Below are 27,498 nucleotides of genomic sequence, written 5' to 3' on the forward strand. Positions count from 1 at the left end.
GTTCCCTGAGGGTCAATTTGAATGCAAAACATATTTTAAGAAAAAAAGAAAAAGACCACAGTTATGGGATTAAATTGGAATTAAAGACTTCTTGTTCCTGTTAATTCCGATGTAAACTGACGGGAGCACGTGAAACACTAAAAACAGAGCATTCAAGATTGCCGAAGCTTTTCTCAAGGAATTTCTGCAGAGTGTCATTGTTCTCGGCGGAACCAAATAAGCTGAGGATAATTTCTATTCTGGATAAATATTGCTAAAGGACTATTGAGGATGATGTTGCTAGGAGACTTTGACATCCACTGTTATCCCAAAATCGTAGCCCAAGTGCATATAGACTCACTCTGTGTGTGTGTGTGTGTGTGTGTGTGTGTGTGTGTGTGTGTGTGTGTGTGTGTGTGTGTGTGTGTGTGTGTGTGTGTGTGTGTGTGTGTTCTCTCCGCTGTGTACAGTATGTGTGTCCTTGGTCTCGCTGTTACTATAAAGCCGCCAGCAGCTCTTCTGCTCCAGTCTCTGCTGCTGTGTCGGTGATTCAGCTCTGCTCAGAGGGTGAATGACAAACGGAGCCGAGTACCTTTTTTTTTTTTGAAATTACATTTATTTATTTTTCTTCTCCAGGAATAGTTTTCTTGTGGTCGCAGAGTAGATAGATTCTGACTCCCACACCAGTCTGCCTCGTCTTCCACTCAACTTACTCTCTTGTTATTCAAAGAAAAATCCTCCAGTGGAAGGAAAAAAACAACCTGGACCTCGCTGAGAGGTGCAAACAAACTGGAGGAGAGAAGAGGAAGGCTGATTGTCTGAAGAGGGAACGTCTCAGACACCTATATGCCTCTCAGAAACATCAACAAATCTCTTGATCTGTCCTGGGGTTTGCTCCAGCCGGAGCTCGGAGGAGGCGATGCTGTGGTGGCAGGAGGGGCAGTTATCATTAAATCTGCTCCAACAAAAGGAGAGACAATTCCTCCTCTCTGACTCACCTTCAGTCCTCCTCTTGCCAGCAGATTAGACATTTCTCGCAGGATGTCCCGCGTGGAGCACTTCAGACTCAGGAGTCTTATGCGTCTTCTCGTCCGATCTCTTTTGTTTACCCTGGATATTTCCCTCCTCAATTCCTCAGTCTCCAGACCTCGCTCGTTCTTTCCCTGAAGGCAGACGGGTCTTAGTGCATGCACACTGCACACACTCTCTTCTCTCTCCACACCTTCCTCACCATGTACTCCTCCGAGGAGCCGTGGAACTCCACCCAGCGCGGCTGGCTCAACGGGTCGGAGGCGAACTACTCTCTGGGGAGACGCGGGGGCGAGGAGGAGGACGAGGAGGAAGATCAGCACCCGTTCCTCACCGACGCCTGGCTGGTGCCCCTCTTCTTCTCCCTCATCATGCTGGTCGGACTGGTGGGAAACTCTCTGGTTATTTATGTCATCTCCAAACACCGGCAGATGAGGACCGCCACCAACTTCTACATAGGTAAAGTTTGTGTTCGTTCTGGTAAAACAAGACCTTTGAAATCTTTAGCATTGAACTTTAAATGCATCTTAATTAGTTGACGTCTCTCTCATCTATCCTGTATTATTGAAACACATACTGATAGCGGCTTCAAAAGAGGAAGTTCAGTAACGAATCCTCACTTTCTCTGTTGAAAATGGTTAAAGATCTGCTTTCTTTCTGTTTTCAGTTTGATCAGGCATCTGCAACCATTATGACCAACAGACCCCAACATGTTGGACCCCAACATGATAAGCTCCAAGTATTTTTGTATTATTATTTTTTTCAGAATTTTGCAAATTCATGCACCAATCAAAATCCTTGTTGCATATGGGAAATTGTGGAAAAAAAACCAAAACAAATAAAGAGACGTTTCTGCCACTTTTCATCAAATCAAATTTAACTGGATAACTGGATTTAACTGGATATATATATATATATATATATATATATATATAGCACACATGCACACACACACATTTCTTGTGTTTACAGCAATTTTTTTTTCAGTTATTGAAACTTTTTAGCCTTTTAAGTTAAGAGGCCTTTTAGAAATGACTCTGTCGTGTAAATAGAATGAACACAAGCTAAAATGCTAATTGACGTATCATTTTGTGAAAGCTTCTGGGGGCCACTGCAGAATGGCTGAAGAGCCGCAGGTTGCAGACCCCTGGGTTGGACGTTTAAAGTAACGTTTCTGGTTAACATGGCACAATCCAGTTCTGTGCTGTGTGCAGGGTGCAGCGAGACTAAATCGATCTCACGGTGATTAAAGCACATTCGCAAACATTTTGAAAATCTATATTGGTCAGAGCAACTTAGACTGATCATGATGCCACTAAGTCTAAAGCTAAGTTATACATTTTGGTTAATGCTGGAGAAATTAGAAGGTGTTCTTGGTAGCAGCTGTTGAAATCTATAAGCATTAAAGATGCATTAGCGGAGGTGCATTAATTAGCTGCTTATGCAGAAGTCAGGCAGGTAGATCCTTATATGTATATGTCAGCCTGCAAACATCACATTTCTTTCACTTAAGGTTATTCTTAACACTTTAATTAGCGTTCAGTCCACAACCTTTATTCAGATCTAAAATTATGTTGATAATAATTTAACACAAATCCAACCCTGGACCATATCCTAAATTACAAACAAGCATGTAGGTATTTACAAGTCTATTCGATGAGGAAGTAACAAGTGTGTATTCTTGTAAAATATTCCTCCTCAAACTTTATATGTGGTATATATTTATGTTAACACTCAGAGTAATGGCTGAAATCGAAAAATGATGGCGAGGCCCACTTAAAGCTGAGTAAAATGTGAATTTTTAATGTAGCGTCAGTCTGGTGCACTCTGCTGTAATAACATCATTTTTACTGTTCGACTGTGGGCAAAGACGCTTTTCCCGCAGCTTCTCCTCAATCTTTGATGGCGCTTTAATTATGCAAAACCTAATGTGATGGAAACACATTAAAAACAAAACAAAAGAGAAAAAAGAGGCAACATTTAAAACGCTAATGCTGCTGAGATTGGAAGGACTGACTAGACGCTACGCCACAATCTTTTTACATGAATTCCTGAAACCGTTTAGGTGACACAGGTAATCACACGTGTCTCGAGCTGCAGCTAAGCACAAATTGATTTTATCACGGGGAAGTTTGGAGGAGAGCAGGCACAATAATTATCCGCTGCGTGGTGTTATTAGACACTTGCTGCATGCCGTTCATCTTTATTAATTTGTGTAAACAGGCAATTCCACTGCCGGAGAGCCCACGGTTTTAATGTAGGCCTCATTTGTGCTTATAAGGGAAAGGTTTATCATCTCTGTTCGAGCTCATGGGAGTCGGAGATCTTCAAGCAATCGAGAAGAGACGCTGAAAAAAGCTTGGGTATGCTTGATGGTTATCCTTAATGACGCTCAGTTCCCCACCCCCACCCCCCCTAATAATTTGAATTAAACTCTATCAATGAAGGAACGCATCACTCCCGCCGCTGCCTTCCTTCTGAAGCATTCAGGGTTGATCTGTGTGGACAGTTATAGCACATCCGACGGGGCTGTGACTGTCACAGAGTGATCAACCGAGATTAAGTTCATGGATCAAATAGGAAAACAATCCATGCAGGTCCTTATGAAGGCCGCACATAGCCGTCAGCCGTGACCGAGCCGTGATTTAATACAGGATTCATTTCTCAGTGATGAAAATATGATGTTAGTTTAATATTCAGCACGATCTGATTAGCTCCCGCACCATCTGCCTCTCCCTTCAGCAAAATGGCCGGACAGCTATACTGTGATTAGATTAGCCGGTGGAACAAAAAGGAAATTGTGAGTGATGAATAAAGGAGAGAAGCAGAATAAGTCTTACAGAATTTAACACTGCAGCTTGTTTTGTTTAGTTTTTTAATGCATGACCTGATAGTCATTGTGTAATATTTTCATTATTTGCAATTGTGTGAGAACACTGGGTTGACAAGTTGGAGCTGAATTCAGAGTATTTCCTATTTGGCAGCGATTCTTTGTGTGGGTGTTTTTTGTTTGACCTCCTGCAGTCAGTCACAGGTTTATAAACAGACAGAGAGTAAAACAACTCGGTGCTGAAGCGGGCTGTCAATTATCAAGTTGACATTCTGTCATATATTTCCTTGCAAAATAAATCACGCTCACCAGAAGGATGGCCAAATAGGAGAAATCGGTATTCATGGCGTCATCCTAAAGACCATTTTCTAATGTGCTGACCAACAAAGGCACTTTGTTTAGTCCTGCAATAAGAGTTTGTGCCACAAGGTGGCGTGTTGAGTAGCTCCGGAGGAATGGATGTGCAACGATAGCATGAGCTGCTACACAGTGGTGTCGTTTACAATCTTACAATCTCAATGCAGCAGTATAATCCCACTAAACCTCGGGGCCCAGCTCTCGTCAAACGTTGTTCTGAACGTTGCTCTCTCCCTGTGCAGCGAACCTCGCCGCCACAGACATCATCTTCTTGGTGTGCTGCGTCCCCTTCACCGCCACCCTCTACCCTCTCCCCGGCTGGATCTTCGGCAACTTCATGTGCAAGTTTGTGGCCTTTCTGCAGCAGGTAAGAGAAAGAGACACACCGATCAGCTCAGTAATCATCCCGACTGTCTCACCTCAAAATTAAGATTTTTTTTTTTTCTATACGTGCCGTGCTCCATCTTTTGCAATTATTTGACCAATGGACTGGAGCAGCTCCTCAGCTCATTTCTCGTCAAAGAAAATTCCATTTTTCTAATCTCTTAAAAGAGCTCACAGCCTGCCTTGAGAAAAACCTACAAAGCTTAACTCAGCCATTGTTGGCGTCTTGAGAGATACAACGAAAGCCTTTTCAAAAAAAAAAATACTCCCGAGACATTCCTCTCACAGATCAAACTCCACTAAAAGAAGGAGCGATAGGAAAAGGCTAAACAAAATACCTTTCTTCAGTTCAAACGTTCTTCAAATCCCTGTAGGTTTTTCCCGAGGAGACAAGAATTCTCACATCCTTTACTGAGGTAAAAGTACAGGTACTTGTTTAAGAAAGGATTTTTCCTGCACATATACACGCAGTATAACCACTTCTAGCAAAGCTGATGAACCATCAGTTTGGTCGGCAGCAATGACACAGATCACAATTACACATATGTGATAGTTTTGACTGCAGAGGGAGCTTCCCCGGAGGCCCCCGGATTCAAGACTCCAAACACCATGCAACAAGTTAATCTTTATTCCAAACTAGAAAAACCAAAAACAGAGAAACAATGTCCATGACATCACAGGAGAACCACGGCGAGATGCTGGAGAGACGTCCACCTAGAAACACAGACGATTGGCTGGAACATCAGGCAGAGCTCATGCGATCAGCTCACAGGAGATCTCAATCCCCCTTCCAACGGAGCTGAGAAGACCCCGTGGTTAAACATCCAACATTACGTGCCACTGAAACATGAACATTTATCCCAAGGACAACTTTAATGGAGACAAGTGGCTCCGTGACAGAAAGTATGGGAGCTACTTCCATTGTTATAGAGGTGACAGCAATAGTTATGTACCACTGAAGGACAAAGATACTTTCTCTATCAGCCCATTTCTGTTATTTATCGATGACATTAAAGCCTAGAAGGTAAAAAAAAAACAACAGAAAAATACCAAGTTTAAAGAAAAGACAACAGAAATCTTGGTGTTTGTTAAAAAAAACTTTTGTATTTGAATCTGACAGTTTTTAACTTTGGTTGTAATGTGGGCAGTGATTTTAAATTGGAACAAAAATGTAAGCTTTTTTAAAAAAACTTTTTTTTTTAGCTCAAGTAACTTTTCCAAGATAAAAACCTTTTATTGCACAGCAGCTCTTTGGAACTGTAATCTATGCTTTCATTAGGTCTTGGCTGGATTATTGTAATAATTATTTCGGATTGAGCCAATCTTTCCTCTCGTGTCTCCGGTTGGTTCAGAAAGCTCATCCTCTAACTGGAGTTAGTGCGAAGGCTACTTTCTTCACTTCTGCACAGATCTGTTTCGCCGAATTCTCAACACACTGGCTCGCTTCTTGGTAGTGGCTATGTTTTCTGTCGATTATAATGACGATCAAATGAGGCGATCCTGCTGTTCACAGGTGCTGCAGGCAGTGAACCATTGAATTAATTGGATAATTTAGGCCCCGTTTAGAAGAAGGTGTGGCAGTCATGCTTTGCCACCTTCTGCCACCATCAGGTTCCCACAGAGGTGATGAGGTGACTTCATTACCTGATCAACACAAAACACCACACTCTGCTCCAGTGTGTGTGTGTGTGTGTGTGTGTGTGTGTGTGTGTGTGTCTCCTCCGCCTGTCACCCTTGTGTCCGGGCGGCTCCTCCTTTCTGGGCAGAGAGTTAATTAAACACCGGATGTGAATCGGTTACCTTTTGGGCATCTGTTGCCATGACAACGGTGTTTTGGAGTCACTCAAAGCCACAACTTTTTAAAAACAGCTCCCAAAGTGTAATTTCAAAAAATATATATACTCTAAATCCGTCTCGAAACGAAGGAAAACAAGGAGTGTCATGAGTCCCAGTCCATATTCTGGTGGGACTTTGTAGTTTTGTAGTTGAGTCACTGTAACAACAATCTAACTTCATCGTCTGTCCATACAAATGTCTATGGACTCACCATTGTTAATTTAAATAGTGTATTGTTCTCTGCGCACTTGTTTGTACCCCCATTACATAAACAAACAACAAGGCCAACTTGTGGCCCGGCACACTAACGACATTGTTTACAGCAATATTTGCAATTTCTGTGTAAATGGACATGGATCATTTTCAAAATGTTGCTGTGTACTTGTGGAAATTCCTGAAACGAAAATGCAAAAACAATGCATTTTCACTTGAAACATGTAAATGGGGACTCCTATGTGACTGTGAGTTTATCCTTTCAAGTACAATAGGCTGAGATGGAGAGGAAGCGTAGATACTTTCCCTATTCATTGGGATCACAGAGGTAGGATTAAATGAGCTTTTGTTCTTCCTAATTGCTGTGTGTGTGTGTGTGTGTGTGTGTGTGTGTGTGTGTGTGTGTGTGTGTGTGTGTGTGTGTGTGTGTGTGTGTGTGTGTGTGTGTGTGTGTGTGTGTGTGGGAGTGGGATTATATACACTCCAGCTGTGGGGAGGTGGATACATATATACAAGAACTGTGCATATGATTGTGTTTATATGCATGTAAATATGGAAATGATCACGATCTACATGATCTGAAATAAATTACCATCCAAAGGCGACTTATAGATCATTTCGATCTGATTTGCCTTCGATGGAGGAGACGCCCACTCTGTATGCTTGAGAGGAGGAAGTGGTCTCGCTTGGTTTTGACCTCACTCTGTGGGATTGGTGGGAAATGCACATGGTGCGACAGGTCATTAAAAGCTTTTTTGGCTTTACTAGTCCATGGGGTCTTTGGAGGTCTAGCGTAGTCCATGGCGAGTGGTGCCTGAGGTGGGTGTCAGCTCATTTCTTTGTGGCTTTTGGAGAGCGGGGGCCCGTCTTTGAAATGGCCTGAATGTGCATTAGACTGTGAATGTGATCTTAGCTGGCTCTGACGTCAAGTTTGGTGAACTTTGCTGTGCACTGAGATCTGCCAGAGAACCTTTTGTATGTGGCACGAGGGCCGGGATGGATGCCAAATGCTGTTGAGAGCCGTTTCCATCTGCCCCAGGATCAGACCTATTTCAGAGTGAGCTCCCCTCATACGGTCTGCTGAGGTGTGGTGACCTGTACAGTGAATCAATACTCAAAAGGCAGCAGGCATAGACAGGAAAGGTGCTGAGAGACGGTGCACTTTAATACGATATGGACATTTTCAGTAACTCACTCAGTGCCAGCGTCTCTAAAATCATCCTCCCTGTGCCAACGAGTGTAAGACATGAAATGATTGAGTGGCGGGTTTTTGTTCCGGGAAGAGCTGCTCTACAACAGATGCAGTTTCCTCACTGGTCCACTTTCCTTTTACTCACTCTGGAGTATAGCCACTCTTACATCAGGTCACCTTTCCATGGATTTCAGTTCTTCCTGAAAGAGTGCAGACCTTCTTTAACAAACTAAACTGGATTTTCTGACACCTTACCCCATTCCCTCAAAGTTGTGGCTAACCCAAAAATGTGTTCTGGGTCCATTGATGTACACAAGGTACACATAACACATCTCCCCATTTTATTGAATAATTTGCAGATACACATTTTTGAATCGTAGGACCGATTGGTGACCATTAAAATTCCCCCTCGGTGAGAATGTGAGCGTGTGTGCTTGTCTCTCTGTGCAGACAGCAGGGTGCTGCTGATGGTGGTTCGAACTGCTTGGAAGACCGTTAACAACCACTTGTTTTGAGAAAATAAGCAGCTACCAGAAGGTACAGGAGCAGAGCAGCCAGCACAGTCGGAAACACGACCCACCAGGAATATGAACCGTTTGATCTCCTCGCCTTGGGCATTAAACTAGGAAGCATAAAAAATTGAAGAACCACGATGAAAATAAACTGCTTCACCTGAGATTCGGTCAGATGGGAAAACCCCCAGCAGTAAGACTAAATTACTGTATTTCAGCTGAGTAAAACTGAATTATCCAATATTATTTCATGAAGCTGGTCCTGAGTACATATTTAGTTAATGTGCAATATGTATAAATATATATATATATATATATATGAACTTTGACGAGAATAGGAGGAGAATTGATGCCACTTAAGAAAATTCATCCCTGTACAAGTGAAAGAGTAGAGCTTACTCAGAGTGAAGTTGATTTTCTTAAGTACACCGTGCGTGACAATGAGCAGACACAAATTCCGGATTTAATTACAGGCAGCCAAAGCCAAGCAACCTGAAAAGGCTGCACTTGTCACGAGGGCTCTAAAACGACTGCAGCTCCTGTCCAGTTAATAAGCCGCGTGTCACCAATTGTAAGTTCCACCCCGACACTGTAATCCGCCTGCACAAACAGAACTTGAATAAATTGTATGCTAAATTCAGTATGTGTTTTCATTTCAGACACTTTTTGCATTTTCAAGCAACGTTTTGAAAAGGCCATTTGTTTGCACAGAAAAACGATGTAGTTATTAGCGTGTCATTACATACATACATTAGACATTAGTTAATGTAAATGACATCTCACAGCTGCACACACCTTGGGAATGACTGGTGTGTTTATTAAGTCCAGAAAACCTTAAAAATAACAACTTTCTTTAAACTTGCAGAGTAACCTGGGTTCATTTAGTGAATCAGAAAAATTAAATAAAAGTCTTAAAGGTGAAGCAGGAGCACAGACAAGTTAAAAGAGTGTGTAAATAATTTGGTTTATGAGCTTTATGAGAGCCAGTTGGTCTGAATCGTCACTTTTTTTTTTTTTTTTTTTTTTTCTGAATCGTCACTTTTAAGGTGAAGCAGGAACTTTCTATTTTCTCTGCCCTTATTCAGTTTTTTCAGGAATTCATTATTCTGTGAACCCGTTAGAACGGTAATGACGTTTTTAATAATCGTGAGACAGAAGAGGTCTTAGTTTGATGTATTTCTCAGAGAAATAACGGCCGTTAGCTTGAGCAGTGCTTCAAAGTTTAACAAGAACAACAGAAGACAAACAGCGGGAGACGTGAACCGAGCCCGCTGTGTTGACATCTGGTCCGTGTTCAAGCAATCTATTGTTAGATTACACCGCTACAGGTGACGTGTCACGGCAGAGGATAGTGCCAGTGACTTCAAAATCCTTTTCACCGCATCAGTGCTCATGTTCACGTGCTTCAATGTCAAAAGTGCGGCACAATCTTTAACATAAATGTCACGGGATAGTCAATATCAGAACTAAAATGAGAAACTTGATGATGTTAATCTAACAATCATTCATCTTAAGTGAGAAAACAGGTCAGTAATATGAACGGGTTTCTTCCGATTCCTATTATTGCAGAGGTTTCAGATGTTATATCGCTGCCAGTTGGAAAAATTCAAGAGAAACTCGTCTCTGCATATAAAGCCTGAGTTCACCTTTATTTGCATGGCCTCGTTCAGCAATTCAATTACAGACATTTACATACACCAGAATAAAACATTAAAGTAACGCTCGACTTCAGTTTGAGATGATTGATGGCAGAAATTCTATTTAAAATGCAAAAGACCACAGCAATAGATAAGTGAGCTACATGTAATACATAAATTAGACAGAGAATAAGTTTCATATCCTCTTCACTGGTGAGTTGTCGTAAACTAGTGTTTTAAGATGTGATAGAAATGAGCTGACGTCTTCTGTAAAAAGCAGAACGTAAGGCCCAGAGTTTATTTAGAATTTTCATTTCATAACACTGCATGTTGAACATGTTGAATTTGACAACCCAAACAACAGAACGTAAACATAATGGAGTGAAATTTGAAATTGTTCGTCTTGTTTTTTTTTTCATTGGCTGTGATTTTGTCCCATTCAGATCAATCAATAAACCACATATTGGAGAATGGAAGAAACCCAGACATGGGAATTTACTAAATTCATCTGTCAGTCCATCTCTTTATCCACTCGTTTTCTTCCCTGTGCTCTGTCACACTCCTCTATGGACAATTTAGGCTTCAATCTGTCTGCGAGGAAAGAGTTCAAACCATTGTGTTCGAGTTTATACTTGAAGTTGGATGAAGAGGAAGCACAGATACCTTTTTTCTTCACTGGAAACATTTTAAATACTTAAGACGGGATATAGAAGAAGAGGCATTATTAAATGCGCTTTTGTTCTCTCCATTTCTTTTCATACAGAATCACTGTTTGTGTGCACGTGGGGTAGGAGTGGGATCGTATACACCATAGCTGTAGGGAAGTGGACACATATATGCATAAAGTGAGTATATAGTCTTTATGGAGATATGAGACAGAAGAGAATGTGCTGGGAGTTAGTAACTGTTTGTTCACCTTGATGAAGTGGCAGCTTGCAAACCGATTCCTGCTCTTTCTTTCCGGCTAAAATACTGATGCAGATGAAAACTAAACCCCCGAATAGCACACAAACGTTGTACACTTAAGCCATATTATAAGCGAGTATGAGCCAGCATTGCAATTGATGGACATATTCAAACACTAATGTCCAGGTTAATGTTTTTTTTTAATAATCTGATGGTCCAAGGATAAAATCTCTTTAATAATCTTCATCGACTTGTGGCGCTTGCAGGAGTTGTCAGTTCAAACAGGTGAGGAGCTGGATGGGAGGAGTCTGATAATGGCAGAGGTCCTTCTCAGGCATCTGCAGCTGGTCAATAACCGGCTAATCAAGTAACAACTTCATCCATAAGAGATGCGTCGATATTCCTTTTTTAATATTTAGCTACTTGCCGATACCAATTCCTAATACTTATACTTATTAGATGCCTTTAAGTCTAATATATACTCCGTGCGCAAACGATGGGTGAAAGTTATGTGATGCCGTGAAACACTTACACACAGCTTCTGTATCGACGCTACACACAGCTCCAACAGCTCCAACAGCTCCAACAGCCTTGGAGTCTCCAGTATACGACTGCCTTTATAGTTTACAGGGTAATGGGTAGAGTCTTGTCTGCGTACTATGCATACTGTAGGCTGTAGTCCGAGGGACTGAGCTCACTATGAGTCGCCACACGCTACAGCTCACTATTAATGAGTCCTACTTTAATCATGTTTATCATGTAGCATCGCTGGGCTGTGAGCCTTGGAAGTCTTCAGAATGTAGCATGTAGCATGTAGCACAGCACGGAGTCAAATCCTCCTGGATCCACTGAAGAGTTAAATAAATAAAAAAAATGGCAACATCCTGTGAATTATTCTCTTTCAAATCACTCTCATTTCTTCCCGGCCGATTTAACTCATCAAATTGTTCAAATTTTTTATGGTTTGCGCTTCAACACAGAGGCTACTTTCTGTTTTGTTTTGTCTTTAACCTTAGACAAACAGATCCTCACACTCTTACAGAATCCATACTTACACAACAGGAACAGAGAATATAAAGAACAGCTACCTCAATAATGGATGCCCTTCTATCAATATTCAAAGACCCAATGTGAAGGTTTTCTTTAAAGACATGACCTACAGCTAACTCCATTATTCTGACTATATCCTTGATGATCAGAAAGAGCAAGTTTCAGGCTGGGAGCACAACGAATCTTAAAAGTATGCAGACATTATATTAGAAGCTTTCTTCCCAAACGCAATAAAGCGTAATACTCTTAAGACTGAGCCCATCAGGATACCCTTTTCATTCGAAGAAATCCATAATAGAAACCAGGCTATTTAAACTTGTTTTGACTTAAAGCAGCTCATATCCAGGAGCGGTATAGTTTCTCCTCAAAATATATACTAAAGTATATGAGTCAAATCAAAGTGGAACGGTCCAAAATCTTAATTATGGATTGAGAAAATGACATTATATGGATTTATGATTTCAGTCATAATAGTTTATTCTGTGTAATTTGATGTGTGACATTTAGAATTGTTGACTTTATGTGGTTGTGCACTGCTCCAGTTGAAGTATATAAACTGTTCTGTCTTACACAGCCTTCATGCTACCTTGGTTAAATTTACATGTATATTCTGACCAACGGCGCTAGTTTAGCATCTTAGCGACATGATTTTGTGTCATGCACTGTTATGGATTTGATCCAACTCGTGGCAAACAGAAGGATGACTGTTAATCTGCAACTTATATTTGGATAAAATACGAATTAGTGAATAAAATATCAGAACTTTCTTTTGGTTGTAACTTTCAGGCAGAAACCCTAAATAGTGATTGAGATGTTTTCATCAGGAGTGAGCAGAGTTCAGTTCAGTTCATTATCCCTTTAGTTTGTTGCTAAAAGTAAGTTTTTACGACCTACTCACGTCTTCACACCGTCAAAACATGTCAGAGCTATGTTGTAAAAACATATTTGCCTGAAATGAAGAAACCAAGTGTTACTAAACTAACTTGTCTTAAGTGCTGTCAACATTTGCTGAACTACGTGACAGCATTAGTATGGAGAGGAGCCACAGACGAGCATTGAGTGGTACAATTATAAAGCATTTCGGTTGAAGAGAATAATTTACTGTGAGAGAATATTTCCATAGATTGAAGAGGGCAGCTCATTTCTGCAAATATGTATAGAGTGAACGGTCCTCGGAAAGCAGAGATGATTAACTTCAATAGAGAGCCAGTGATTGTCTCTGATACTCATCAAATCCTGGCAGGACTGCAGATTTCCCTCTGACCGGCCCCTATCGCCACAGTAAGGTATTCATAGAAATCTGGCAGATGGGTCCACTCTCACTCGAAGATAAACTACTTTAATGCTGGTGGCGAGTAAACAACAGGCGAAAATCATGACCTCTGCCAAAGACGGTCTTTACTGCAGAGATTACAGGAGTCCAGAGACGTTGATGAAGGCTCATGGACACTATTTCTACAGAAGGACTCATTTTGATTAATGTGTTTTGTCATAGTAAAAAAAAAAAAGAAAGAAAGAAACACCTGGAAGACCTGAGAGAAAAATTGGATTGCCTAACATGTGACTCATTTGAAAATCTGGAAAAACCTCACCAGCTTCAATATGAGTTACACTTGTAAAATCCTAAAGTACGACAGCAAGTACATGTTTTTAAGTGAAAACAAGAGAAACTTTCATTACATTTTGATTATCTATTTACATGACAATGTTGCTCCGTCTAAGAGGAAATGCAACCTTTTAAAAATGCTGCTACTATACATGCACACCACGGTAAATGTAAATAGATAAGGACAATAACAACAGTGTTTGCCTCCAGAGTGTCACGACTCTCAGTCCATAATCTCCTGGGACTTGGTAGTTTTATAGTTGAGAGTCACTGTAAAAACAATCCAGCGTCATCATCCGTCCACATGAATGCCCGTGTACTCGCCATTGTTCATGTTTATTGTTCTGCGGGTATGTGTGTGACGTTTAATTACAAAAACAACCGATAGCACCTGCTAGTGGCCATACTTGAACACTACATCGTTTTCAGCATTCCTGATGCGTCTGTGTCAATGTTGCAGTGTACATGCGAAACGTTTCTGAAATAAAAATGCAAAAACGACACGTTTTCACTAGAAAGATCATGTAAATGTGTTTTATCAATACTCACAAAATGTTTTGTAAAAGCTTTTAAAAGCATTCTATTGGTATAGAAACATGTTGTCTAACCTCAAACTGACAATTTGTGAGTGAAAGTTGACCTCCATGGAAAAAAAAAAACCTGAACGATCTTGATGCACGTGATGTCTTGGAGACTGTGGTGCATATTTCCTCTGCTGAACTCATTCTGACCCTTTTCCATTCCTCTAATCATATTCTTTGAAGCGCTGATGTGACGCTCGGGTCCTCTGGAGGCTGACGGGTTTAAACAGCATGTGAGAGGTGGAAGGAGAAAACGAGGCCGGTACGACGACAAAAGAGAGACAAGAAAAAAGATGCAAATATGCATGAAGAACATTGGGTCCTCCATTTTTAGCCGGGTATTGAATTTCCAAAGCCATGTGGATTATTTAAATCTACATAAAAGACATCAAGCTACATAGAGACGCTGTATTTGAACGACGCAAAATATTAATCATATGAAATGATTGCAATCGCTTCAGCTGCAAAAAGTGAAATTCCTTCATTTTTTCTGACAAATCCAGTCAAAGAAATGTGAAACCTTGAGCAAAAATGTAGTATTTGAGAGGGGTATTAGTCTTGAGATCCCGTCCAAGGTCTTTGGTCTTTGGACGCTCTTGGGCTTGACTCGGTCTCGGGCTACGTGGCCATGCTGTTTTTTTTTTAATTTCTTTGTACAGTTTTTTTATGTGGAGTTATTAAAGTGTAGGACATGACTTCCTCAAACCTGATGGGATGAGCGCAGTAAACAGACCATATAGAATAACTACAATCTTCTAGTCAGTTACGTTTCAGTCGGCATGTATTAGTAACATTATAGTCTGGAAATGAGGGAAGATGATCACCTAAAATGCGATGTTTGGGACCAGGTTCTGATGCTCTAGTGCATTGATTCAGGGGTTTTAAAGTGAGTGAGGAAGCTCTTGGAAGATGAGTTTGTGTTATTTCTACGGCGACATGAATTCTACGTTTATGTTTTAATTACCATTCCTCGGGTGCACCCGTGCTCTAATTTAATCGAGCATTGTTGAACCCTATTAGAAGTTAAATTGAACGATATGCTAATGACAGACACTAATCGCGAATGCAGCCTTCCTACTGCTTCCCGGCTTCCTCTCCCACTGCTCGCTTCATTCCTGTCTTTATTCGCTCGCGCACTCTGCGGGGTGAAAGCAAGGCGAGCTCATTAGCAAATAAAACCTGGAACAAGAGGTGGAGGAAGCCGTGAGCGGTGGACAAAAAGCTGCTCCAACTACTGCATCTCAGTGTGCAGTGATTAACTATAGAGGGTGGAAACATTTGTGGAGAAAACAGACTCCATGATAGCTTGTGCATGTGCTGTCGACTTTTTCCTCTCGATTTCATCAGGATCCAAGCTTCACAGAATGATCACTGATTGAGCTGCATTGTGTGATTACAGCCCCGTTTCCTGCGCCAAGATGACTTTTGGAGTTTGTTGCAGTGCAAAATGTCATAAGGATTGATCACAGGAGGACTGCTGTTTGCAACATGGTCTTTCAGGGATCATTTTCTGCAGACAAACAAAGTAAAGTACAGTTTCTGGGAGTGCAGACAATTTGATTTGTTGGCCACCAAATGAAACTGGTGAATGGATTTCACGTATATAGCATTTTCTACTGACTCAACGATCCCCCAATACACTGTTCATCACAGTCGCTCATTCACGCAACTATTGTGATCCTGTAGTGCAAGGCGCTCAAACCCTACCCCAACCAGGGTTTGATTCCCTCCTCCTCTCTGTCTGTCCTTTCCTTTTGTCTCTTTCTATCGTCGAACCAGAACAGCAGAAACTCTCCACTGATTCTGCAGCTTAATCCCCATTAAAAGGGAGGTTTCTTTCTTTCATTCCACTGTCTCCTCTGCTTACTCATGTGGAATTATTGTGTTTTTCTCTGCAATAGTTCCTTGAGACTGTGTTGTATTTGGTGCTATATAAATAAGATTGAATCGAATCCATTGGGAGCTCAGTGAGGTTCAGTGTCTTTATCAAGAGGACTTGACATGAGGTGGAATCTAAAAAAGACCATCTGCAACAGCATATCCACAGCCACCCATTAAAGAAGAAAAATCCGGCCTACCTAGCTGACATTGCTGTCACTGTGTTTACAACCAGGCAGGAGGGAAACATCAGGGTGAAACATGAAATGGTGTCATATGAATTGTAGAGGAGAGAAGAGAGGCGTTTCAGTGAATCATAGGTCTTCCAGCAGTTTAAATTTATAGCAGTTTAACTACAAAATGCTCCAGGTTGACCCGAGCCACTCCAAACTTTCAAATCGAGCTAAGAAAATTGGGGTACTACAGTTAAAAGTAGAGACTGCCATTAATGCAAACCCTCGAAGTATTCGGAAAATACTCTGGCTATAAATTAAGCATACACAAAACTCAAATGCTCGTGTTCAACTGCAAGCCAAACCAACATTTCAAAGAAATGGGAGCGAGAGCCGAGTGAAGAAATCCCAGAAAAGGTGTGGAATGACATCTGGACAACAAACAAGAGGAGAGAATTTTGAATCAGATCAAATACTTCAAACACCCCAAATTAAAAGCAAATAAACAAAATCTCAACAACATTGCTGGAGATTATGTGGGCAAATGCAACTAAAATCACACAAATATTTTGGTCTCGTGTAAAAACACAACCGTTCTTGGAGAGTACGCAATCAGCTCTCCGCCAAACTTTTGAATATGAGATCCCACAAAGCTGCCTGGTCTTGTACCTGGGACACTTGAATGGAATCCTCCAAACTGAGGACCAATACCTGTTCAGGATTCTCTTGGCAGCAGCCAAGAAAGCCATCATAAAGAACGGGCTCTAATGGATTCCCCGAATCAAAAAAACTGGTTGTCAATGATAGAGGACATTTTCATTATGGAGACGCTTAAGTTGAGAATACGAGAATCCATCTTCACTAGAACCTAGGACAAAATGATGAACAAAAGAGACTCGAATGTGACCTAAAACTTCAAGAGGACTGATTCACCCCACATTACCAAAGTTTCTGCTGAATGAATGTCTTTTGGATTTGTTCCGTTTGTTTTGTGTTTTAAATTTCGATTTGTTTTATTTTTGTTCTTTTTTATATATCAAGTCTCAAGATTTGCGCCTAATGTGCAGTTGAAGGACAAAATCAAAAAAAAAAAAAAGCAGAGACTGCGTTAGCCTCCCTAACTAAAACTGGGAGCTGGTTCCTCATGAGAGGAGCCTGAGTAAACGTTTTGCCTCCTAATTAACCGAGGAACCTCCTGGGGGCAAAACTCTGAAGAATAAGTGGTCTACCATGGTGATGTGGGACAATCAACTCTTTCAGATGTGATGGACCCCGTTTGTTAAACGCTTCATAAGCTGAAAGAAGAATAAAGTCTATTCAAATGTAGATTTATTTCTAAAATAATTAGAACACACAAAATGAAGATAACAGAAAAAAAACCCTCTTGAGTACTAAACCTCTCAAATCACTTAAAGTAAATACCTGCTGCTTGTTTTTTGTTTGTTTGTTTTATTTATTTATTTATATTTTCGGGGTGTGTGGGGGGGGGGGGGGGGGGGGGGGGACTCAGACCAATGACACTAGTACCTCCTTACACCACCTGGTGGTAAAACGTGGTATTGCTTGCCCGGTCAGGCTTGGTCTAGCTTGCCAACTGGTTGTACAATACAAACATTCCTTTCCTTATTGAAATGCATCAAAACTATGTTGTTTTCTCTGACGAAAATACTTTTTGGGGGGAGTAATTAATCTACTGCAAACATAAACATTTTCCACAACTTCCACTAAATGAATGCATCAGACATTAAAAAGAACATTTTCCTACAAAATATATACGTACATTTTTCTTCATATGTCTATTTTTCATTTTTTGTTGGCCAGTCCACACTTTCATAAATATTTTACTGGGTTTCTTAGTTCAAGACTTTATTCTTCTCAGTGTATCTTTTTCTGTGCAGCTCAGGTTTTTTTGTTTTGTTTTCCTCTTTCATGTGGGTCACATACAGTTTTGTTAAAAGGCGCAGATGGGGCAGCCCTGGGATGAAGCCGCCAGAAGCTATTAGTGCCTCTGCCCAAGCTGACTCATATGAGGCTCTGTCCTATTGTGTTTGACTCTTTTTCTATTTCATGGGCTCACGCTTTCATTGAAAATGTTTTGAAAGGTGGTTATGGTTAGAATTTGGTTCATCGTTTATATTCACATCTGTCATTGGTGAACAAAACACTGTGAGGACTGTGATGTAGAAAGCTAGCAGGCTCATTAAAGCTGGGGTTTTTTTTCCCCCGTCCAAAACATGTGGAAAAAAGCCTAAATCAATTTTGAAAAAAAAAAAAGCACTTTCACTAAAGTTAATGGTGTCATCACATAGAAGACTGTATTGAATTGTAGATAACCACATAAGTCAATCTGGCATGTAGACTCATCGGACCAACAAGCAATAAAGAGGTAACAGACACAACAATGTCTCTTGTTTTCACAAGTTCCGTTCATGTATGTATTAATTCATCCTGCTCTGATTTCTTGAACAGAAGCTCTGTCATTTGGAAAATTTGATACAGCAGCAACTGATTCATTTAGAAAACTGTTGACTTGGGGCTTCCTGGTAATCTTCCTTATTACCAGGGTGCCATAAATAAAATTTGTATTTAAGGGTACTAACTTCAAGAAAACATGTATTGACAGAGGATTGACATCACAAGTTAAATTAAAATGTGTATCGACTGAACAATGCAAATTCGGGCTGCCAGTTGCCCCCTTCTTGCACCAAAACACCAAAACAAGTGACCCAAATCATTAAAATCCCAGAGATAACAATAGACTGTTGCTGCGGCACTGGAAAGCCGGACAGAGTTAAACCAACAACAGAAGACGCCCAATATATACCACAGCAACCAGGTGAAGATAATCACACTCACACACAGGTGAAACACATCAGGGCGGGGAACAGCAATCAGACACAAGAAGGGGAAGGAGCCTGAAACCACAAACAGTTAGAATCTCAAAATAACACAAGAAATAAACTGTGTAGCATGACAAGTACAGTGAGTTAGTACTAACACAACAGGAGCATGTTCCAAATCGTACACATTGTGCCCACAAATTTCCTGCCAAAAAATAATGTAATTTCCAAGGCAAGGCAGCTATATTTGTACATCTTATTCCAGCAATGAGTTATTTAGAAGTGCTTAACATGTGAAAATATTGGCAAATGTAATGAGAAAGATGAATGAAAACAAGGAAACTAAACTTGAAAGAAGACCAAAAAAAAAACCCCTACATGGAAGGAATAGAAGGCAACAAGACACAGGAGTGAAAATTAAAACACTTTCTGTGCGGTTTGTGTGTCTGTTTACATGACAACGGTGCTCAGAGCCACTGAAAATGCAACTTTTGGAAAACGCTCTAACTGCTTCTCCACAGAAATGGGGAAATCACAACTTTTCGAAACCTCTGCTGCTGCTCATGCACACCATGGCCGCAGTAAATAGTTCTTCTTCACATTGATGTGTGGATTGACAGGAACAAAAATGGCAGCCTGCTGAGTCGACGTGCTCCTGGGACTTGGTAGTTTTATAGTTGTGAATCAACCGGAATAGCGTACATTCTTAATGATTATCACGTATTGTTCTTTAAAGGGGACATATCATGCTAAATCCACTTTTTTAGCCCTTAAATGCATTTTGGTGTATATTTAGAGTGTTTAGAAGTACAGAAAAGTTCAAAGTAGTCTCTTCAGGTGCTCCGTTGATATCTTTATATTCTGTTTTGGTCATATTTTGCGATCGGTTTCGATTTTTCTATTCTCTATTACGTTTTTTGAACAATGACGTCACAGTATTCTCAGCGGAACTGCCAAATTAGGACATCGACGTTTCGAGCAATCCGCCATTTTTGTTTCTCGCTGCGATTTTGTAGTCCAACCGAAGTTACGAGAGGATAAGTCGAAATGTTCGGTTGTTGGATGTAGTAACCCACAAGCTTCGTTACACCGTCTCCCAGCATCAGAACCTTTTCGAAGTGCCTGGTTGAGTTTTATTTTTCACAGAAATGTACCCACATCTGTGGGTAAGGTCATTTTTGTGTGCGCGAATCACTTTAAGGACGACTGCTTCAGCAACCTCCGCCAGTATAAAGAAGGATTTGCCGAAAGACTTGGTCTGATTGAGCGGTCAGTTCCTTCTATCTATGGAGACGACGAACAGAGCACTTCGGTAAGCTGTATATAACGCTAAAAAGTGTGATGATAAGACGTCCCTGTCATTGTTTTGTTAGCATTAGCAGTTGCACCGTCTTCATATGTTAGCGCTGTGTGCTCGTTTTAGATTATAATGTAACTTCTGTGTTAAATAGTCGTTGTAATACAGGCAGTATTGTAGTAGTGGGCATGGATGGAGAAGTTAGTGTAAATATAGTAACACACCATTGCGTTACATCCATATGAAGACGTTGTTCTGTAGGTGCATCATCGTCATTTTCATCTCGCTCCGCCGGGTCCGACTCTGGCTCCAACATGTATGGCTGGATGGACAAATCTTCCGTTGTTGACATTTTGTAAATAATGTGTGAATATAAAGTTTCTGCGCCGCTAGATAATTGTATCTGTTCTATCAAACTACAAAGATGGCCGAACAGGGTGGCGTTGAACCGAGTGTGACCTCTGCAACCTGGAGAGGAGGCGGGGTATGAAGTGTCTCATTTGCATTTGAAGAGACCGCCCCAAAACGAGTTGCTCTCAGAAGCGCATCAGAAAAGGGGTTGAAAAGGGGCCTGTGGAGCTCTAATAATGAGGAATTCAGACCCAAGCATTGCAGTTTCGCGTTGTATAGACCACAACTGTATGATTTATATGTAAAAAGGAAGGATTTAAAAGCATGATATGTCTCCTTTAAGCGCACGTGTGCATGGTTTTCATTACAAAAACAACAGCGTTCAGAGGCTCATAGCTTTGAAACTCACTGACAGGATCCAACCGTTGACCCCCAACAGTCCTCAAAGCGTGTGTCCTTTGTATGTTTAATATGAAAACCACATTGCATCCAGTGTACATCCCCTCTCTGTTTTCCGACCTTTGTTAGGTGACGGTACAAGCCACCTGTATCACCCTGACTGCAATGAGTGGAGACCGCTGCTACGTGACGGTCTACCCCCTCAAGTCCCTGCGCCACCGCACCCCCAAGGTCGCCATGATCGTCAGCATCTGCATTTGGATTGGTGTGTCACGATTCTTCGAAAATAGATTTCCCCGAGAGATAGTAATTGATTACAACAGTGTATAGGATCAGAAGGTTTTCTCTGATGTTCCCTGCAGGCTCCTTCATCCTGTCCACTCCCATCTTAATGTACCAGCGGATAGAGGAGGGATACTGGTACGGCCCGAGGCAGTACTGCATGGAGAGGTTTCCCTCCAAGACGCATGAGAGGGCTTTCATCCTCTACCAGTTCATCGCTGCGTACCTGCTGCCCGTGCTCACTATCTCCTTCTGCTACACGCTCATGGTGAAGAGGGTGGGCCAGCCCACTGTGGAGCCTGTAGACAACAATTATCAGGTACGGAGGAGGCGCGTATTGTTGCACGCTTTGCTGTGATTGCTTTACGGCGAGATGAAACGTACTGTTCTCTCTTCATTGTGCCAGTGCCCGTCTTTGTCCCCCGTTCCCAAAGTGACTGAACAATACAATCACAGCCATCCGTTTGCCTTGAACTCCAAGGAATAACACATTGTTCTTTAGGTTTATAGGTACATCACGGAAGATTTTCAGTTCTCAGCTCCAAAAATGGACTGAAGATAGTGAACAGATTTTGATTAAACAGCAGAAAAACTTCAAAAATTCATTTTGTCAATATACACTTTTAGTTGCTCACATTAACATCTGGCACTGTGCAGAGACTTAAAGCAGGCTGAAGCCAAGGCTGAAACATAAACAGGGTTACATAGAGACGTACGTGTTCACGAGCGAGGCAGTCTCGCCACACTACTTTGTCCCACAAAATGTTGAAGTAAATCACAATAGTGTCTAACCTCAGTTTACCTTCAGTCCAATAAGACAAGAAAAGCATGGACAGATGAAATGGTTTTACACATTAATGACTGCAGCTCCTAAAAGTCTTTATTCAGCCGACCTTCAAATCCATGAGGGCCGACCGGACAGGTGAGCCATCACATCACACATGGAACCCGATGACAAATCATTTTCAAATCTCATCTATTACACAGTTAAATCCCACAGCTTGTTGGAAAGGTGGAAGACGCCACCCTGTCAGGAGGGAATTGAAGCAGATTTTAAAAAAAACAAACAAAAAAAACATCATCCTGTGTGACAAAATGTGGACATGAAACTATAATAACAAGAAAATAACAAGAAACGAGAAAATCCATCACATTTTGAATTAGAAGTTGAACTGTAAGACAAACAGATGCTGAAACATATTGAATTTGACATGACAAGCTAGATAAAGCTCCTACTCAACTGGATAAACTACATATATACATAAACATTGATAATTAGACACCTTAATGACGACCACTGCCAATTGGAGCTGATGCAGCAGCGCTGCCTCCATACTGGCTGAAGACCCACTTTACACGATTGAAATATTCATGACGAGCTGAATTTTAAACCCATTTTCATGTGGTTTGTTACAAATTATAGATAAGCAGCTCTGATCAGGGATAATTTGTACATTACAAATGTGAACTTCAAACAAAAATACAATTTGAGGATTTTTTTTAATCTGGGCTAAGATAAAATAATCATATTGTGAAGTGTGTGTGTGTGTGTGTGTGTGTGTGTGTGTGTGTGTGTGTGTGTGTGTGTGTGTGTGTGTGTGTGTGTGTGTGTTCTTGAAAGTAACTTAAATGTTTACAAGATGAAGGTAGCAATACAAAAAATTCCCAAAAAATAAGAAAAATAAATCGAGACTACTTTGGATCATATTTTCTTGCACAGAGCAGCATTTGTTAAAGTGTTTTGTGTGGAAGTGTCAGAATCACTCAGTGTAGTTTAATAAAGTTTTTGGAAAGCGTTCAGATATTCCCTGGGTGATTTAACAAGTCACAGTGGCAGTTTTAGACAAAACGCAGATCAGCACAATGACGTCTTGCATCAAATAACTGAAGTTGGCGGCAGAAACTCATTATAAGTTATCAGAATTGATGATTCGACAAGCCTTTCATTCAGTGCATGCAGTTTTCTTTTCTTTTTTTTTAACATAAACGTATTTCCTTTTATTAGAATTGACCATCCTCTGATGCAGGGGTGTTAAACACATTTCAATTCAGGGACAAAGTTCATCGTGAGTGGGCCGGAGCTGTAAAATAGTGCAATAATAACCTTTAAATTCAAACCTTCAAGTTTTTCTCTGAGAATATGTGATGAAAATGTCTATAATTTCCCAAAACCAAAAAACTACCACCGAATATCACTACAATGTCAGCATAAAACCATTTTCAATGAAAGCTTCTGGTACAAAATACAGTGAAACGACTTCTCCTATAGCTGTTGCATCATGCATCTTTTTACAACCTCACCCTGACAGCTTGACTTTGAAGCCAGTTTGAAGTTCCGGATTTTGAGGCTGCATCACTCACGTCTCAGCTCGGGTCTTAGTGTCGTGCTGTATCCGCTAATCTTGAGGAATTTGTTAAAAAAATAAATGCTTTCATTGACGTTTCTACCATTTGCTCGGTGGTTTGGCCAGATTGGAGCCTCTCGGGGCGGGGGGGGGACTTCCATTTGGAGTCGCATCTATTTCTCAGCACAACACCTGTCTGTTCTGCTGTGGCCTCCGTATCTTGGTTTTCATGACGTGACTATTCGGTCAGTTGAGGGAAGAAAAAAAATGTTCGATAAACTTCCTGACCTCTGGTATCCTCCTCAGGTCAACCTCCTGTCAGAGAGGACGATCAGCATCCGGAGCAAAGTCTCCAAGATGGTGGTGGTGATCGTCCTCCTCTTCGCCATCTGCTGGGGTCCCATCCAGATCTTCGTCCTCTTTCAGTCTTTTTCCCCAAACTACCAGCCAAACTACGCCACGTACAAGGTCAAGACCTGGGCCAACTGCATGTCGTACGCCAACTCCTCCGTCAACCCCATCGTGTACGGGTTCATGGGGGCCAGCTTTCAGAAGTCCTTCAGGAAAACCTTCCCCTTCCTGTTCAAACACAAGGTCAGAGACAGCAGCATGGCTTCCAGGACTGCCAACGCCGAGATCAAGTTCGTGGCTGCAGAGGAAGGCAACAATAACAACCGAGCAAATTGATTCCGACCATTAACACTGAAATGGCTTGCTAATTCCGCCCGGAGGACATTTGGCACGAGTAACAACGGGACAAACTTTCAAAAGGAACAGACCAGGAGATGCTTATTATTTATGTTAATGAATGCAACTAATTAACAACCTGACGTGGGGAAACAGACACACAATACAGATGGACATTAACTGCGTTTGGCGCGTTCGGCTCCACTGCCAAGACCAGCCAGCGCTGTCGCCCGCCGAGCTGCCAAGCAACGCAGGGCAGTCCCACACATCGGAGGACGGCACAAAGCTGCAGGCAAGGTTCCCAGTTCCTATAAAACCCGATGATGTTTGCAGATTTAGTAATAATCCGCTCAGACGACGGATGAAGAATGTATAATGTTCTGGAAATGACTAGTATTGAATATTGGATTCTCGTGGAAATGGGACAAGGACGTCATATCAGAAGAGGGGAAACTGAGAATTTGAAATACTTTAATTAAACTTGATGCCAGCAACTCGTTGGAGAGATATAGGAATTGGCAGGCTAACCTCTGGGCTCTTTGTTTCGCAAACATACCAAAAGCGTTTCAAACTTGTCGGTTTTAAGGAAACATGTCCCGTCCCTGATAACTACACGACTTCACGTGCCTGAGAGCACCTGGATTCACTGCAGAGCAAGGTCGCTGTCGCACACGCAGAATGCGGTTTGACGTCATTTTGCTGAAATAAACAAAGGTTTTCCTGAGAAACACCTGTTCTCTGGATGCACATGTTTGCTTCAAAAAACCTGTAAATAATGCGTCGCATTAGTGGGCTGCTTCAGCTGGACGGTCCCTGTCGTCTCCATCCCGGAGGACACGTCAGCAAAGAATTTCACGTCGATCCATCAGGCTGCACAGATGTGAAGTGGCTAGCGCTGAAGCCTCACAACAAGTGAGGGGGCATTTCTGAGAGGTCGCTTTCATGGTCGAAAAACACTTGAAGTGAAATCTTTTATGGTCATGAGTGTGTGTGTGCGTGTGCGTGTGCGTGTGCGTGTGCGTGCGTGCGTGCGTGCGTGCGTGCGTGCGTGTGATGATTTAATAAAATAATTTTGCGGATGGATGGATCCGTCAGACCACGGGACACCTTAACTACTTCACCTCAGTTCATCAGAGGCCCCGTCTACACGACAACGTTTCAAGTGAAAACGCATCATTTTGATTCTGGAGGAATGTATGACCGTTACGACAACAATGTCAGTTGACATGGAAACGGTGGACGAGCTGAAAATGAAGTCGTTAGAGTGCCAGGCCAGAGTTGGTGCTGTTGTTTGTTGTTTGTAATGAAACCACACACGCACACATGCACGCAGAGAAGAATACGTTATAAACAGGGGAACTATTTACCACAGTCGCAAGAGTCCGAGCGTTTTCAGAAAGTTGCGTTTTCTCTGTTCCCACAGAGTCAGAGGATTCGAGTTCCACCTTGGCAGCCCTTTTCAAAAAGTTGCGTTTTCACCAGCTCCAAGCACAAGTTGTCATATAACGGACACCCAATACGCAATGAAAGCTCTGCATTTTCACTTGAAACTGCTGTCGTGTAAACGGGACCGAGAGGAGCTCAGGCCCAGAGAAGCCATCAGTCGGTCTGTCTGCTTTCGTCTTTACGTTGTGGTGTTTTGAACTTGTTCTTGAGCTCACAGACAATGGTTTGATTTTGACGCAGAAGGAGCACACAGATTGCATTTTTCTGCCTTTAATCTGTGTTTACACCTAGTTGCTTTTTTTTTTTTTTAATTATCATTTCTATGTTGTGTCCGACTCAGAATCTCTGTAAATGTGTTTGTGGTATTTTCAAATAAACGAGGCCTCAAAAATCACTTGCACCATCACATTCTGCTCTTGTTTTTATCGTCTTAACTTTTTTTGGGAGAGTTGGAGTTGTGTATTTGAAGCCAATGTGACGCTTACAAATTGCAGTGTGTTACTATTTGTTTGTCATAGGTGCTTAAAAGTAGTTTCTTCTCTGTTCTGCAGGAGTTTTTAACAATAAACAGAAAACAGAAAAAAAATTAGCAAATGTAATTATTCCTTATTTTATTTGGATACAGTTTGAACAGTAAATATACAACTCTGAATAAATGTTCTTCTGAACCTCGAGTAAAAACGCATCGCTTTAGCATTTTAGTTTCAGGAACGATGAAAAAGATGTGGTTAGCGTAACAGGCCACAAGTGGGCGCTGCTGTTTGCGTTTGAAAGGAAACCACACACACACACACACACACACACACACACACACACACACACACACACACACACACACACACACACACACACACACACACACACACACACGCGCGCGCGTGCTTGAGGATTCGGCGCGTCTTCAAAAAGTTTTAACTTTGGAGAACTTTTATGAAAACTTGCATTTTCAGTAGCACCAAGTACAACCCTCTTGTAAACGGACCCTTAAAATGCAATAAACGTTTAGCAATTTCACTTAAAAACGCCTGCGTTCCATTTTCCCCAAAATGACACGACTTTTCCCAGTAATGCATGCGTGTCTGATTGCAAGGTCAACGCCAATTAAAACATTAAAATGACTCAGATTTCCGTGAGCTTGATTTGAGCTCCTTTTGTCATGAACAATGTCTCTCCCCCTCCAGGAGATCCTTCATTCCTCTAGCAATAAGACTCTATAACTCCTCCTTGTAAAGAGTATTTATTGTGTTTTTTTCTTAATTTCATTCTTCTATGCTCATACCAGTCACCGCTTAGCCCTGTGTATGTTCATATTTATCATTACCTGTTTATCTTTATACTGTCGTATTGATATTTTGACTTCTATGCTATTTATTCTGTGTTCCTTTCTGTGTGGAGCGAGAGCTACAAGGATTCTCCTCTGGGATTAATAAACCATTTCTATTCTATTCTATTCATCACAAAGTTTTAGAGCTGCTGTCTCTCTCTGTCTCGCTGTCTGGCCCGGCTGTCCAAACAACATGAAAAATGTCCGACTGTCAGAAACATTAGTATTCTCCTGTATCTGTCATGGCCCCGAATAAAAACCAGCTTCCGTCTGATTCAGAGCGGTCTGCAAGCTGTCTTACAGTCCCAGGCTCACAGAGCACGTGGAGTGAAGCATTCACACTTAAATGAATCAGACTTTAATG

At 41.4% G+C, this 27,498-nt stretch overlaps 1 protein-coding gene across 1 annotated transcript; it reads left to right on the top strand.

The window, feature by feature from the left end:
* The first annotated feature begins 505 nt into the window (after positions 1-505).
* Positions 506-26,196, top strand: kiss1ra (KISS1 receptor a). The gene is made up of 5 exons (XM_080478952.1): positions 506-1,467; positions 4,438-4,562; positions 21,180-21,315; positions 21,413-21,651; positions 23,984-26,196. The coding sequence occupies exons 1-5, from the start codon at positions 1,167-1,169 to the stop codon at positions 24,362-24,364; spliced, it is 1,182 nt and encodes a 393-aa protein (XP_080335078.1). The 5' UTR covers positions 506-1,166; the 3' UTR covers positions 24,365-26,196.
* Positions 26,197-27,498: the final 1,302 nt, after the last annotated feature.

Source organism: Lipophrys pholis (genome assembly GCF_963383615.2).
Source record: "Lipophrys pholis genome assembly, chromosome: 1".
Classification (NCBI taxonomy): Eukaryota; Metazoa; Chordata; class Actinopteri; order Blenniiformes; family Blenniidae; genus Lipophrys; species Lipophrys pholis.